At 37.7% G+C, this 13,295-nt stretch overlaps 1 protein-coding gene across 1 annotated transcript in view; it reads right to left on the reverse strand.

Moving 5' to 3' along the window:
• Positions 1-2,220: 2,220 nt before the first annotated feature.
• The window catches only part of EIF2AK2 (eukaryotic translation initiation factor 2-alpha kinase 2), a gene marked incomplete at its 3' end in the record, with an annotated part of 15,212 nt that continues 4,137 nt past the window's right edge, over positions 2,221-13,295 (reverse strand). The window contains exons 2-11 of the mRNA XM_009078186.1: positions 11,204-11,318; positions 9,968-10,134; positions 9,095-9,197; positions 7,268-7,350; positions 6,734-6,818; positions 6,241-6,275; positions 5,950-6,075; positions 5,384-5,503; positions 4,042-4,149; positions 2,221-2,413 (exon numbers count right to left, since the gene is read on the reverse strand). Of these exons, the coding sequence (XP_009076434.1) occupies positions 2,221-2,413; positions 4,042-4,149; positions 5,384-5,503; positions 5,950-6,075; positions 6,241-6,275; positions 6,734-6,818; positions 7,268-7,350; positions 9,095-9,197; positions 9,968-10,134; positions 11,204-11,318 (1,135 nt within the window). The remainder of the gene's footprint in view (positions 2,414-4,041; positions 4,150-5,383; positions 5,504-5,949; positions 6,076-6,240; positions 6,276-6,733; positions 6,819-7,267; positions 7,351-9,094; positions 9,198-9,967; positions 10,135-11,203; positions 11,319-13,295) is intronic.

Raw genomic sequence — 13,295 nt, forward strand, 5'->3', positions numbered from 1 at the left:
ACAGTTTTAGGAAATGCTGTATTTTACAGAAATTTTATATTCTTTGAGATTGTCTTCTTTGATGGCCTAGTTGTGTTACAGGAACTGAGTTGTGTTGCTTATGCCCCTATGCTCTTGCACATGATAGTCACCACTGATTTCTTAAAAGTTCCACTAGTGGGAGATCGATGAATCTGCAGTAACATCCTGCTGACCTGGGTATCTCAGAAAATTATAGCTGCTCAAAGATAAACATTCCTTCTTTTCAGTAAAAGAGTAATATTAATAATGAGATCTTCCTCACCTACATTAGGTGGAATATAGAAAAATTATAAAATTTCTTTAGGAAATGAAATTGCAAGGGAGGTGTGTGTATGTGTAATTTTCCTCCAGTGCAGATTATTCTGAATCTGTGTGGTATAACATTGGGGGAAGAGTGTCTGGAAAGTGGCCCAGGGGAAAAGTACCTGGGAATGCTGATCAACATCCAACAGAACATGAGCCAGCAGTGTGCCCAGGTGGCCAAGCATCTTGGCCTGTATCAGCAGTATTGTGTTCAGAAGGACTAGGGCAGTGATTGTTCCTCTGTACTTGGCACTGGTGAGGCCACAGCTCAAGTACTGTGTCCAGTTCTGAGTCCCTCACTTCAAGAAAGACATTGAAGTGCTGGAGAGAGTCCAGAGGACAGTGGAGCTGGTGAAGGGTCTGGAGCACGAGTATCATGAAGAGCAGATGAGGGAGCTGGGGTGGTTCAGCCTGGAGAAGAGGAGGCTCAGGGAAGACCTTGTCACTCTCTACAACACTTGACAGGAGGTTGTTGTAAGGTGTTGGTCAGCCTCTTCTCCCAGGCAGCTAGCAACAGGACAAGAGGACATAGCTTCAAACTGCACCATATGAGGTTCAGGATGGACATCAGGATGAATTTCGTCACAAAAAGGGTTGTTAAGCATTGGAATGGACTTCCCAGGTAGGTGATGGAGTCACCATCCCTGCAGGCACTCAAGAAACAACTGGATGTGGCACTTAGTGCTATGGTTTAATTGACAGCATGGTGATCGCTCAAAAGTTGGACTCAGTCTTGGATTTCTTTTCCAACCTAAATGATTCTGTTGTTGAGGAAAACACTCAGTGCAGGTGCATGGTGATGGGAGCCCCAGGCAAGAGGCTGTGAACTGGCACTGTCCCTTTGCATAACAAAGGGCACAGGGACCTGTGGCACCAGGCCTGAACACTCAAGAGCCACTGCAGGAGCCAAGAACTGAGGAGGAAGAGCCCAGACTATCACAAGTATAGACTATGAGGGTATAAAAGCCCAGAGGACCTTTGCTCAGGGGCAGGGGGAGAGGAGGTGTCCCTCTTTGGAAGTATCAGCTCGAGCTGTTTCTCTCTAACTGTGCCATGACTAAATGGCTTTATGGAACTAGAATCTGAGACTCTGCTATGGGAAACCTGGGGTCGAACTGGTAAGGAAACCTGGTCTGGCTGCCCGTGAGTGGTATGTGTAGGGAGTCAAGCAGAGCTCCCGGTCAGCTCACTGGAGACACCTGCTGTGAAGGGACTTCAATCCTGGCAGTCAGAGTCTGTTGGGAGTGTGACTGCCAGAGTGCCTCCTTGAATGGCCAGAGGGAAGTTTCCTTAACCCTATGATTTTATGAATGCTACCACACTAATGACTTTTCCCCAAAGTGAGTGATTTAAAACTCTAAGCAACACTGTAGCTGCCACACTAAAGCCCTGAAGGCTTTGTCATCCTTGTACTGAAATAAAATCTTCTTAAGATTGTGCACATGTAGAGACTGAAATTCTATCCAAAACTGTAGCATTCAAATATTTTTATGCATACATGATACAAAACTAGAGTATGTTGTTATCAAACACAGAATGTATTAGGATAGATAAATTATTCCATTACAATATGGCAAAAGCAAACTTCTAGACTCAACTTTTCTTTTTCCAATAGGTAGTCATGTCACCCAGTAGCACACTGAAAATACCTGTTAACTGATGAGTATTGATTTTTTGAACTATTGCATTCTGAGATCCTCCTGTTTACCTTCTGATTTTAGGATGAGGTCCAGCCAGTTGCTGAAAAAAAATTAATCCCTAGCAATATCCAAAGAGACACACTGCTAGGGTACATAACAGACTAAACCAAGATTGCAACAATTTAACATTTTCTGAAATTCCAGTAAGTACTATCTTTATATTTTTCTCTTTTTCTTAAATATCTATGCTACTAACCTTGAGGTCTCGATGAATTAACCCTTTAGAATGAATATATTCCACTCCTTTCAGTATTTGTAAAAATTTGGTTTGTGCCATTTCATGATACTTTCGGTCTTTTCCATTCTCTGCAATCCAGTCGTCCAATGTTCCTTGTTCACATAATTCCATTTGGATGAAAAGACAATGAACTAGTTCGTCTGAATTCTGGCTTCAAAAGAAAATTATACACCATATTAAAATTGGCAGGGTACAATTCCTCCCAAGTCATCAGGTGATCCTCAGGTTCCTCTTCTTTAGAAAAACTTTTTGCAAATAATTTTTTTGGAGTTCCCCAAAACAAAGTCATCAAGTCCCTTGATTTTAAAAAATATTCTAGACCAATTTGTATTACATGAAAATAAATAGGACTGCGAACCAAAGAATCCCTGCTCAGTTGCTACACACCCCTGAAATATTCCTCATGTTTTGTTTACTTCCTAGTTTACACAGAAAGTTTTCTGAGTGCTCAAGTTCTGTTTCCCTCACACCCAGAGACACATCCTATACAGGAAAGAAAAACACTGTCCTTCGCTCTCATCTTGCCTTCTAGGAACTGCTCCAAGTCCCTGGCAGGTATTCTCTATTCTGTTCAACAAACACAGCATCAGCCTTCCTCCCCTAACCAAAATCATCACATTCTTTTCCAACTCTGTCCTGTTAAGAAGGTAATGCAGTGACCATCTTTGATATCAGTCTGCTAGTTAGAAAAACTCCTCTGAGAGCTGGAAATCTAGATTAAATATATTCAACCACCTCCACAGCCCATAGGATAGGCTGAGGCTGGAGGTGGTGAGGGAAAGGACAATATGAAGAGGAGCAGGCACCACTTCTTATGTATACAGTGTAATCTGAGTGCCCGGGAATAAAACTAACTGAGGCACTGAAAGAACAAGCATTAAGTGTCTCAGGGCACTAATTCCAGGCTGGGACCTCAGCTTTAAGGACTTTTTTTTTCTGTCTTTCACCCAATAATTGCTCAACATAAAATACATACATCATTTTGAGACTCCAACATCTTAATGGTTGGGTTTTGACATGAGATTTCTTTTTCCCCATTTTATTCCTCATTTACTGAGCACACTGGACAGATATCATGCCAACCATAGTTTTGAATCCATTAGTATTTTATGGGTCTAGGTAAGTGTGGCAACCTATTCAAATGGCATGAATTTACAGCTAGTGAAAAAAGCTTACCACAGGAGCTTTGAAAAGTTAAGTCTAATTTACAAGTAAAACTCTCACCACTGTCTTCCCCGAAGCCTTAGTGTTGAAAGGCAACCTCTGAATGAAAGAGTATTTAATTTTTTATTTCTGTTGTCAATAACCAAAACTGTTTCAAGCATCATGATTAAAAAGCTAACTTAAGAGAAATATTTAAATCTATGAGAGCTACTAGCTGATCAGTACCCACTACCAATAAGAAGCTTCTGATGAGGAATTTGGCAGCCAGCTCTCACACATTTTTTTTATTTCTGTTGTTAATTCTAGCCTCAAATTACGAGTTCTGCAATCTTACTCTCCTCTATGCATTCACTAAGCTCCATATACTATGAGAGAGGAGAAACAGAAAATTGCAAAATGTATTCTATCGATGAAGGAAAACAAGACATAACTGTACTTAATTACATACAACCTGATGCTGGAAAGTGCCTAATTTTTTTCTAGCAGTATGTAAGCACATGTATCCATTTATATTTGTGCAATAATTTATAAGCAATCATCAGCCTTTCATTTTACAACACAGAATTCACTACGGCAAAAAAAGTGTGTGGATGCAAACTACTATTTCATAGTTACCTCAAGTCTGGAGAAGTCATATGGTCATACCCTTTCCAACTGCAGTGATACCGCACTATGTTTTCATGTGTGAGTCTTGCAAGTCCTTCTGCTTCACGCTTTACATTCCTATTGAGGGGTGGGGAGGGAGAAAAACAAAAAAGGCTTTTCCCTATTACAGTGTAAATACTAAGTTAAATAAAAGACATGATAGCAGGGAGTAGTGTACAGACAGTTTTACACTGATTTAGAAACAGAACACACTATTCTCCCTCACAAAAGTTCAAAGCTCAAAATTGTAGTTAGACATCCAGTAGGTTTCTCAGTTATTCAAAGTGCAAAAATGATTTAACCATATTAGAAATTAAATCCCCACTCACAAAAAAAAAAAAAAAGCTGCAAAGAGTAGATAGTTGCAATGCATAACAACATTAGGTGGCCAAACACAATGTAGCAAACACCCATGTTTTCTTTTCACTTCCAGGAAGTTTGTTAGGGAGAAGTCAGCATAAACACTCACAAAGAACTATTAATAGACTTGGCTGCACTTGTTGTTGTAACATTGCCTGGGGAAGTATGTTCAAACCCATCAGCAGACCAGCTAGAATGTTTATAGTACAGTTCTCAGGATTGCAACACCAATGAAAATAACATATTTGCAAAGAACACAAGAAGCTGAAGGGAAATGTACACATTGCACAATTTAAGGGATACATATCTCCAAAAACTTGCAACTTGTTGAATAAATTACTTAAATGAAATTTTTTCAGCTGCTGATAAAATACTCCACTAGGTTCTGGTTACAGAAAATTACTTTTAGAAAAAGTTAAGATCATAATTCTCTGTTGAGATTTATGAAGGACAAGTAACACAGTGTGAGAATAATGACTACATGAGTCAGATATAAAGCATTTTCCAATTACAAACCACAAAATGTATTATTTAGATTTTTCTCTGATCCCTAATTATAGTTGTTATACATTGCTGATATGTAATTTTTCCATGTAACCTGTCAAAAGTAACAGTGTTGCTTTCCATGTTTTATTGATCAGCAAGTTTTCTTCAAACACATTTTGCAGTATCAACAAGAGCACTAGTGTGTTCAGGGAAAGCAGAACTTAACAAATCTACATTTTTAGAGCTCCAGCTGAAATTATCCCAGTACATGCCAAAAGTAACAGAGCTGCATGCCATTTCCAGCTTCACTTCGAAATAAAGAAAACAGTTTCCCAGGAAAAACACACAATTAATAATGAAAATGGCTTAAAAATTCCTAGGATTGTTAAAGAGATGAAACAAAGCACTAAAATATTGATTAAGGTTGTACTAAAACAAAAACCAGAAGTAAATATACAATACATACTTCGTGAATTCAACTCGTTTGATTGCATAGGTTGTCTCATCGCACTTTGACGTTGCCTTGAAAACATTCCCAAAACCACCTTCACCAATAGGTTCTATATTTTTGAAATTAACAAGAAATCTTAAAAAAAAAAAAAAAAAGCAGAGTTAATGATACCTAACATTAAATTTACAGGATATAAAAATAATCCTGCCAGATACAACACATCTGCTGAAATATCACTCTACAGGGATCACCTGACAAATCTACAGGTCTACATAGTCTTGAAGATTAAAAAAATAAGGGAAATTGAAATTGACCCTTGCAAGCATGTTGGGTAATTACCCTCACATCTTCACAGAAATGACACTTGGTTGTGAGTATTAAATACCACTGCATGCCAGTTTCTATACTATATTTGAAATTTCCAGGAAAAAAAAAATCAAGTACCAATTTTCTTTGAAAGTTCTTTTTACAACAGTATTTTTCCTCATTCTATCATAAATAAACAAGCAAATCGAGACTACAAATCTACAAACTCGAATTGGCATACAAATAATATTGTAGAAAAAAGAAATCCTTCTTACGTTTTTTCGACAGTGTACGGACTTCCATTATCTTCTCTGGTATCTGTGTCCACATGTGGCAAACTTTCATCTGAATCCAACATCTTTCTTTTCTCTTCCTTGCTAGCAAAATTAATTGCCAATTTTCTTGAGCAAGTACAAAAGAAAAATTTATAATGAGCGTTTTTTCTAATATGTGACAAGAAAATCCATGTACCTCCCAATATTGGCATTTCTTTAGGAGCTATAGAAACATGAAAGTGATTTGCAATATAGTTTACAGGAGATAACAACCTAGAAATAAACACATACCTTCCAGGTTTCACAGCAGAACTCGGTGCATTTCTCTACATGGAAAAAAGAAAAAAAAAGGCCTAACTGAATGTTTTCATTATAGTTGTTTTAAAATCTGCCTGAGAATGTATCTAGGACTTGCCTATAAATATGTTCATGCCTTTTATAAACAGTGTAATAAGACTGAAGCCATATCTTAGCTTACAGTTTTTTGTGTATGCTATGTATATATAACATTATCATTCTTCCCACTGAAAAAATTGAGCTTAGCTTGATCCCCTTGCTTGAGAGTACTGCCCATTTGTTCAGCAGTCCATAAACTGGGTCCACAGTACAGAAGTAAATGACTAAAGGTTAACAGTAAGAAAGTACTGAATATTCTTAGGAAAAATGCACATGTGTTTTCTAGTGCTTAGCGGTTAAAAGAGCAAACCAAAGTCACACTCTGACAAGAAACTTGTCCTATTGGGTCTAAAATGTAATTATGAGGAAGATTATTTTCATACTGTACCTTAGAAGGTGAAGGTGTTTCACATACTGCCATGTGTTTCATTTTTTCTACCAACTTTGCAGCTGGGTTGTCAGACAAAGTGCTGCTTTTAGTGAAAAATAATGCACTATTATTAGGTGAAATTAACACAATCATAAATAAAACGATTGCCACAAGAAAAGGAGTATTACAAATAAAATACATAGTTTCTAAAAGCAAAACCCCAAAAAGCCTTACCAGTCATGACTGATTTAAACTACAAAACTTCCTGCTTGAAAGCTACTAAAATAACAACATTTTGTAATATACTCCTTCATTTCTAATTTTATATGATATCAGAAAACTCTAAAATTTATGTTATCCCATATGGACTCAAATAAAATTCTACAAGTACAACAAATTTTGTGCTGAAGTTTAAGGAATATAACTTCAAACTAAATGGCTTTATATTACAATAAAACAAACCATGACATATTTTATTTAGCATTAGATCACAGGACCCTCTAAGATTAGTAAATAAATTTTGTTCTCACATTAGCAGCAAACCCAACTTACTTCCTGTCAGACTGAGTTGGCACTTGAGAGGAATTGATATCTTTACTAAATGTAGAATTGCCATTAGATTCTTCACTTTTCACCTGAAAAAAAATAGAAAAATCAAGAATGTTTAACAAAATCATGTCAAAAATCTGAAGTGCAAAAGATACCACTCAAAGAGGGGAGAGGGAAGGTTACAAAGTCCTAAGTGGAAGTTGTTAATTGCACTCCACATTCAAAGCCCTGCAGAAGAAAGGCATCTGCCCAATGACAGAAACACAACATCAATTTTACCAACAGAATCCTGCAGCCCAACAAACCCACCAAAATATGGATTGTTTCTCACAGAGGAGGGAAACACAGGGCCCTGTTGCAGTGAGCATACCATACAAACACACTAGAAAAGTAGAGTCTGGATCCTGTTTAAAACCAGGATAAGAGGAGCAGTTACAAAAAGCAGATGTTTTCATTATTTGCTGCATATGCAATTGCCTGTAATGAGATATATGTAGACTTTGGCATATGTAATCAGCAGAACTGAAAATCTGAGTCAGCGCAAATTACCATTCAATGTCTTCAGCATGAAAACTCTGCAAAATTACTGTATAACTGAATTGGGGTTGATGAAAACCATTAATCCTAAATATTTAGTAGAGATTCTTGCCCTTCTTTCCTCCTAGACGTCTCCCTGTACGTCATAAGGGCATAAATGTAACATTAAAGGCAACAACTACGATTGTTACGTTGTTACTGAGAAGAAGTAGAAAAACTTAAGGGTTTATGTTTGAACAACAGCAACAAACCAACCCCATTTTTTTTAAATTTGGGAGTACTGGAGCTTTGCTACTTTTTGTCAGGCACATTTTGTTTGTTACACAGACATTGCTGAGAATTAATAAAAATTAAAACCAAACCAACCCACCCCAAATTTAGACTAATTGGTACAGAGTTCTGCTTGAGGTAGTAAATTTCAGACTTTGATGAAAATGCAAAAATCCATGATCTTGCAACACAGGAAGGTATTAAGGAAGGATCCTAGAGCTATAATAGGCCATTAATTACATGGTTAACTTAAAAACAACAATAAAAGAAGTACTGAAAATTCACAGTAAGAGCCAAATAATTTTAAAAGTAGTTAAAGTAAAAAAGATTTTTCCCCTCGCCCATACTGCCATCTTTCACTTTAAGCTACACTTCATTTAAGTTAGTTCATATGTTCTGCACATTTCAGAAGTGGGTTTGGATCACTGTAATAATTCTGATAATTTTTTGCACATGTGGAAATAACAATTGCCAACATGAAGACAAAAGTTCTGCTCTCTGGAGGATGGTGTCAGCAATTTCTTCACTAGACTCTGCCTTACAACACTACAGAAGGCAAGTCCTGCTGATTCTGACTCCTGCTTTTGCCTTCCTCACGTTTCACAATAGATTTTTGATCCAACAGAAGGCAGTAATAGACTTATGTTCATAGCCAGCCAGCTCAAAAACACTTCACACAGAAGACAATTGTCATACTAAGTAGTCAAGATTTAGAAATTCTAATATATATGCATCCTTGAATGACAACATATCAGACCATATTCTGAAAACCACAGAGGTATCAACTGTTAGTTTTCTTTAATCCAGCCATTGAATATAGAAACACAACATCAATTTTACCAACAGAATCCTGCAGCCCAATCAACCCACCAAAATAGAGACTGTTTCCCTCTTTAGTGGAATCCATGGAACATGTTTTTAAATACAATGAGGAAATCTGTTCAAAGATAAAAAATACAAGTACTAAACTTCTGTCTTGAGGCTAAATATAGCACACACTGTTAGAGAACATTCCTTATTTACCTTCTCGTACGCTTCTTTTGCAGCAGCTTGTTTTGCAACAGCTAGAGTAGGTCCAGTACCACTTCCATACAGATGACCATTAATTGTACAGTTACAAAAAAAACTGTAAAATACAACAGGAAATAAAGTCTTACATTCCATATGACGTGTTAGTTTAATTATTTTAAACACTTTGACATTATAGAACAGAAACATATAGAATATTTTCAAGATGTGTATCTTGAATCCAGTTTATAATGGTAGTTAATTATAACTTGACGTGTCTTCAAGATAACCCACTTTCAGAGAGTGAATATTTAGCACCTTTTAAGGCTGAAATCCTTACAGCATCATATACATACCCACCCACAGTCACAAATTATCTGCAGTTTGGGTTTTAAAATGGCTGATTTTGCAGGGTAAGAGAGGAGTTTGACAGCACATATTGTTAAGAGAGTTAAAATATGTAGCTATCCTTCATCATGCCACACTTGTCATTAACTGGAACATTTCTACAACTGACAGACTGCAGTACATACAAGAAGAGATGCAAACAGGCTCTCCTTGACACTAGGCTTCTAGGGGTCTCCAAAACACACCCCCAGAGGTCCACAAAGTTGCCAGAGCTACAACCAAGACAGCTGACAATTTTTAGCTCTGGCTACCATTTTATCACCATGCCATCTTTTCTCCTAGCTGAGCAAACTCAGAACTCTCTGTATCCTCCAGCTCCTTAACCACCTTAATATCTCTCCACTGGATATTCTCCAGATAACCTCTGAATTTTTATTGTATTTCTATAGATTCTTCTAACACAACTGAGGGTGACTAATGGTAGCATTAGTAAATGCAACGAAGTATTAGAAGGAAGTAGGAAGAAAAGGTACATCTTACATGGGAGCATGGGCTTCTCCAGTACTTTTGTTAGGATAATCAACTATTTTTGACTTCCTTTGTGAGAAAATATTTAGTAGGCTGACATAGTCTCCGTCTGGTTCAGGTAATACGGTTGGTTGAGTTGTCATTAATTCTGCAACTTGTGCATTTGAAGGACTCTCTGACTATAAAACAAACAAAATAGGTAACTTAAAAACTTAAGCTTAATAAATCATGAAGATAAACAGTGCATAAGAACTAATATAACTGCAAGGTTTGACAGCATTTCAAAATACTCTGAAGAAATCCCAAGTTTGCATTAATAGAGTTCCTCGTGGCAAAGGACAGACATCCCAACCCTAAATTATTACATTTGAAGGAAATGTAAAACCAGTTTTCCAAGTATTACAACAATGTCTTTAACAACCTCTCACCATGTCTTCTTCCACCTCTTTTAGGAAAAGATAGGGAAGGAGCTGTGAAGAAGGGAAGGCAGCAGGATGCTGCTGATGCTGCCATTTAGTAAGGGCTGCAAATGCTCTTGTGAATGTACAAGAGGGGAAAACAAGACTTTTCAGCTGTCTCATGATTAGGCTGCACTAATAATATATTAGCAAACATTCAGCGATTGTGTTAAAGTAATGATGGTGACAAAATAAAAAAGAAACATATGGAAACAGGTAAGGAAAGAATTCACTCAAAATAAAGCATGGCTTTATTTTGCAAAATGAAGAATGGCTATCACAAAACACTTGGCAGAAAATTGAGCAGCAAAATTCAAACTCATATATAATCAAGGAAGGATAGAGTATATAACCCGCTATACCATAAAGAATAAAATGACATGGAAATAGAGATGAATCAGAGCAAGTGAAAATAAGCAATTTTATGAGCTGAGTGATAAGACACACTGAGCACTGCCCTGCAAAGAGTTTTGAAGACACTGAATTACTGAACAGTAGTCACGATGAAAAAGGTCCACTGCCCACTTTGGATATACCAAGGCAGCTTAGCAAAGGCAAACACATTTGAGGAGGAAACACTCAGAATATTACATATCAAATCTGTAGTAGAACAATAAGGAAAATATTTCAGTAGTAAAAAGCAGAAAAGCACTGAATAAGACAGAACAAAGACAAATAACTAGAAACTCTTCCATAGTAAAGAAAACACTGAGTTTTTCTCATCTACCTTTAGATATTCATCTTCAACCTTTACTAGCCAAAGAAACCCTTCATCCTACCATTTACTCACCTGTGCCTTAATCATTTCCCATGTGTTTTTTGCTGCTACTGCTTTTGCTTCTTTCTTACTTTTACCAACACCTTCACCGTACTTTTCATCGTTTATTTTGACCACAACTGTGAACCTGCAATGAAGGAAACTTTTCTAAAACACTCTTATATTTTTCTTCCTATACTTAATAACCTTCTAATATTAAACTTTGGTTTTATTATCTACAAAGCACTTTAGGGTAACTGTGAGGTATTGAATGTTCATGTGTCTTTATTATATCCAACTCCTGATTATCACAATTCTTTAATGTAAATATCCTTAAATGTCTCTTTCCTGGTCACAAATACATGTACTTTATTAGTTTTAATGGTATTTTTAACTACTTAACTGCTTTTAAAGCAAAATTATTTATTTTTTTAAAAAGCAAAATAATGCATGAGGTAAGCATAATTACAAGCAAGCCTGTGAAGCCCTAACACCAGGACACAGCTCAGCCCTGCAAAACTATACAGAGAGGAAAGATTAGCTAATTCTGATTTCATGGAACCAGACATGAAATTATGCTCACCTTTGATACCTGCAATGTACACTACTTAGGAAGTGTAAAAACTATCTGGTGCATTGTGAGACATAAATTTAAAGTACCTGATACTACTTAGGAAGTGTAAAAACTATCCGGTGCATTGTGAGACATAAATTTAAAGGCAGCGTCACTCTCCACCCCACCCACATCAAAAATACCCACAACAAACCCACAACCAAAAAACTCAGTCCTGCCCTTCCACACTCAACTGCTGATCCCTTTCTCCTCTGTTCCTCCACTACACAACTGTGCACACACTGCTTCCCATATGGTAACTCCAGGAGTCGGAATGGAGATCTGATGCAGCTCGGGACTGACTGTACTGGGTCTGTCTGGGATGGAGCTAACTTTCTTCAGAGCAGCTGGAATGGTGCTATGTTGTGGATTTGGGATTAAACCAGATGATAACGATGTTTTACCTACTGCTGAGCAATGTTTGCACAGCACCAGAACCTTTTTCTTTTTCCCACTCTGGCCTTCCAGCAAGTAGGGCGGGATGTGTGAGAAGCTGGGAAGAGACACAACCAAGGCAACTGGCCTGAGGGATAATCCATGCCATATGGCATCACACTCAGCAATAAAAGCTGGGAGAAAAGGAGAAAGAGGGGACATTTGGGGTTGTAATGTTTGCCTTCCAAAGTAACCATTGAGCATGATGAAGTCCCACTTTGCTGGAAACAGCTAAACATCTGCCTGCTGATGAGAAGCAGCCAGCAAATTCCTTATTTTGCTTTGGTTGCACATATAGCTTTGCTTCATCTATTAAACTGCCTTTATTTTGATCCACAAGATTTTCCCCCTTTTACCCTTTTTATTCTCCCACCATCCCACTGGGGGGAAGTGAGTGAGTGGCTGGCTGGGGGTTTCACTGCTGCCTAGGGTCAACTTATCACAGTGCCCTAATAACTAATGGTTGGATTTCAGACAAATCAGTCCTTGCACAGATCTGACACATCCTGCAGCTGCAAATCCCCTAATGTTTCTGTTACTGTCTTTGTACAAAAGGCAACAGAGGAGAAAACAACTACTAGATTTCTGCCTTGGGCAACAGCACAAACTTGCATCAAGTTCAAGTGACTGTTAGAACCTCAGGGTACATCTGTGCTTCAGATTGCAGTGGACCATATCAATGTTCACAGCCAATGAGATAGATTCACACAACAAAACACTCCACGTATAACACCATGAGCTTCTCTGTGGCACAATTTGTCTCAAACAGCTGAATGACTTTAGGCATTAACTTTTTTCATTATTCCAACTTCACTCTCCTCTTCCCTTTAATAAATTGTTTGGGTGTAAAACAATGCAAATGCAGAACAGTGTTTGCAGTCATTGCGTAAGCAAGCCGTAAGCAAGAGATCTTAAGGGGGCAAACAGTAGAACAAGGTGTCGTGGTTTAACCCCAGCCAGCAACCAAGCCCCATGCAGCTGCTTCCTCACTGCCCTCCAGCAGGATTGGGGAGAGAATCAGAAGGGTAAAAGCTAGAAAAACTCACAGGTTGAGATAAGGACATTTTAAGTAGGGAA

This window comes from Acanthisitta chloris, unplaced genomic scaffold (assembly GCF_000695815.1).
Source record: "Acanthisitta chloris isolate BGI_N310 unplaced genomic scaffold, ASM69581v1 scaffold27940, whole genome shotgun sequence".
NCBI classification, from domain to species: domain Eukaryota; kingdom Metazoa; phylum Chordata; class Aves; order Passeriformes; family Acanthisittidae; genus Acanthisitta; species Acanthisitta chloris.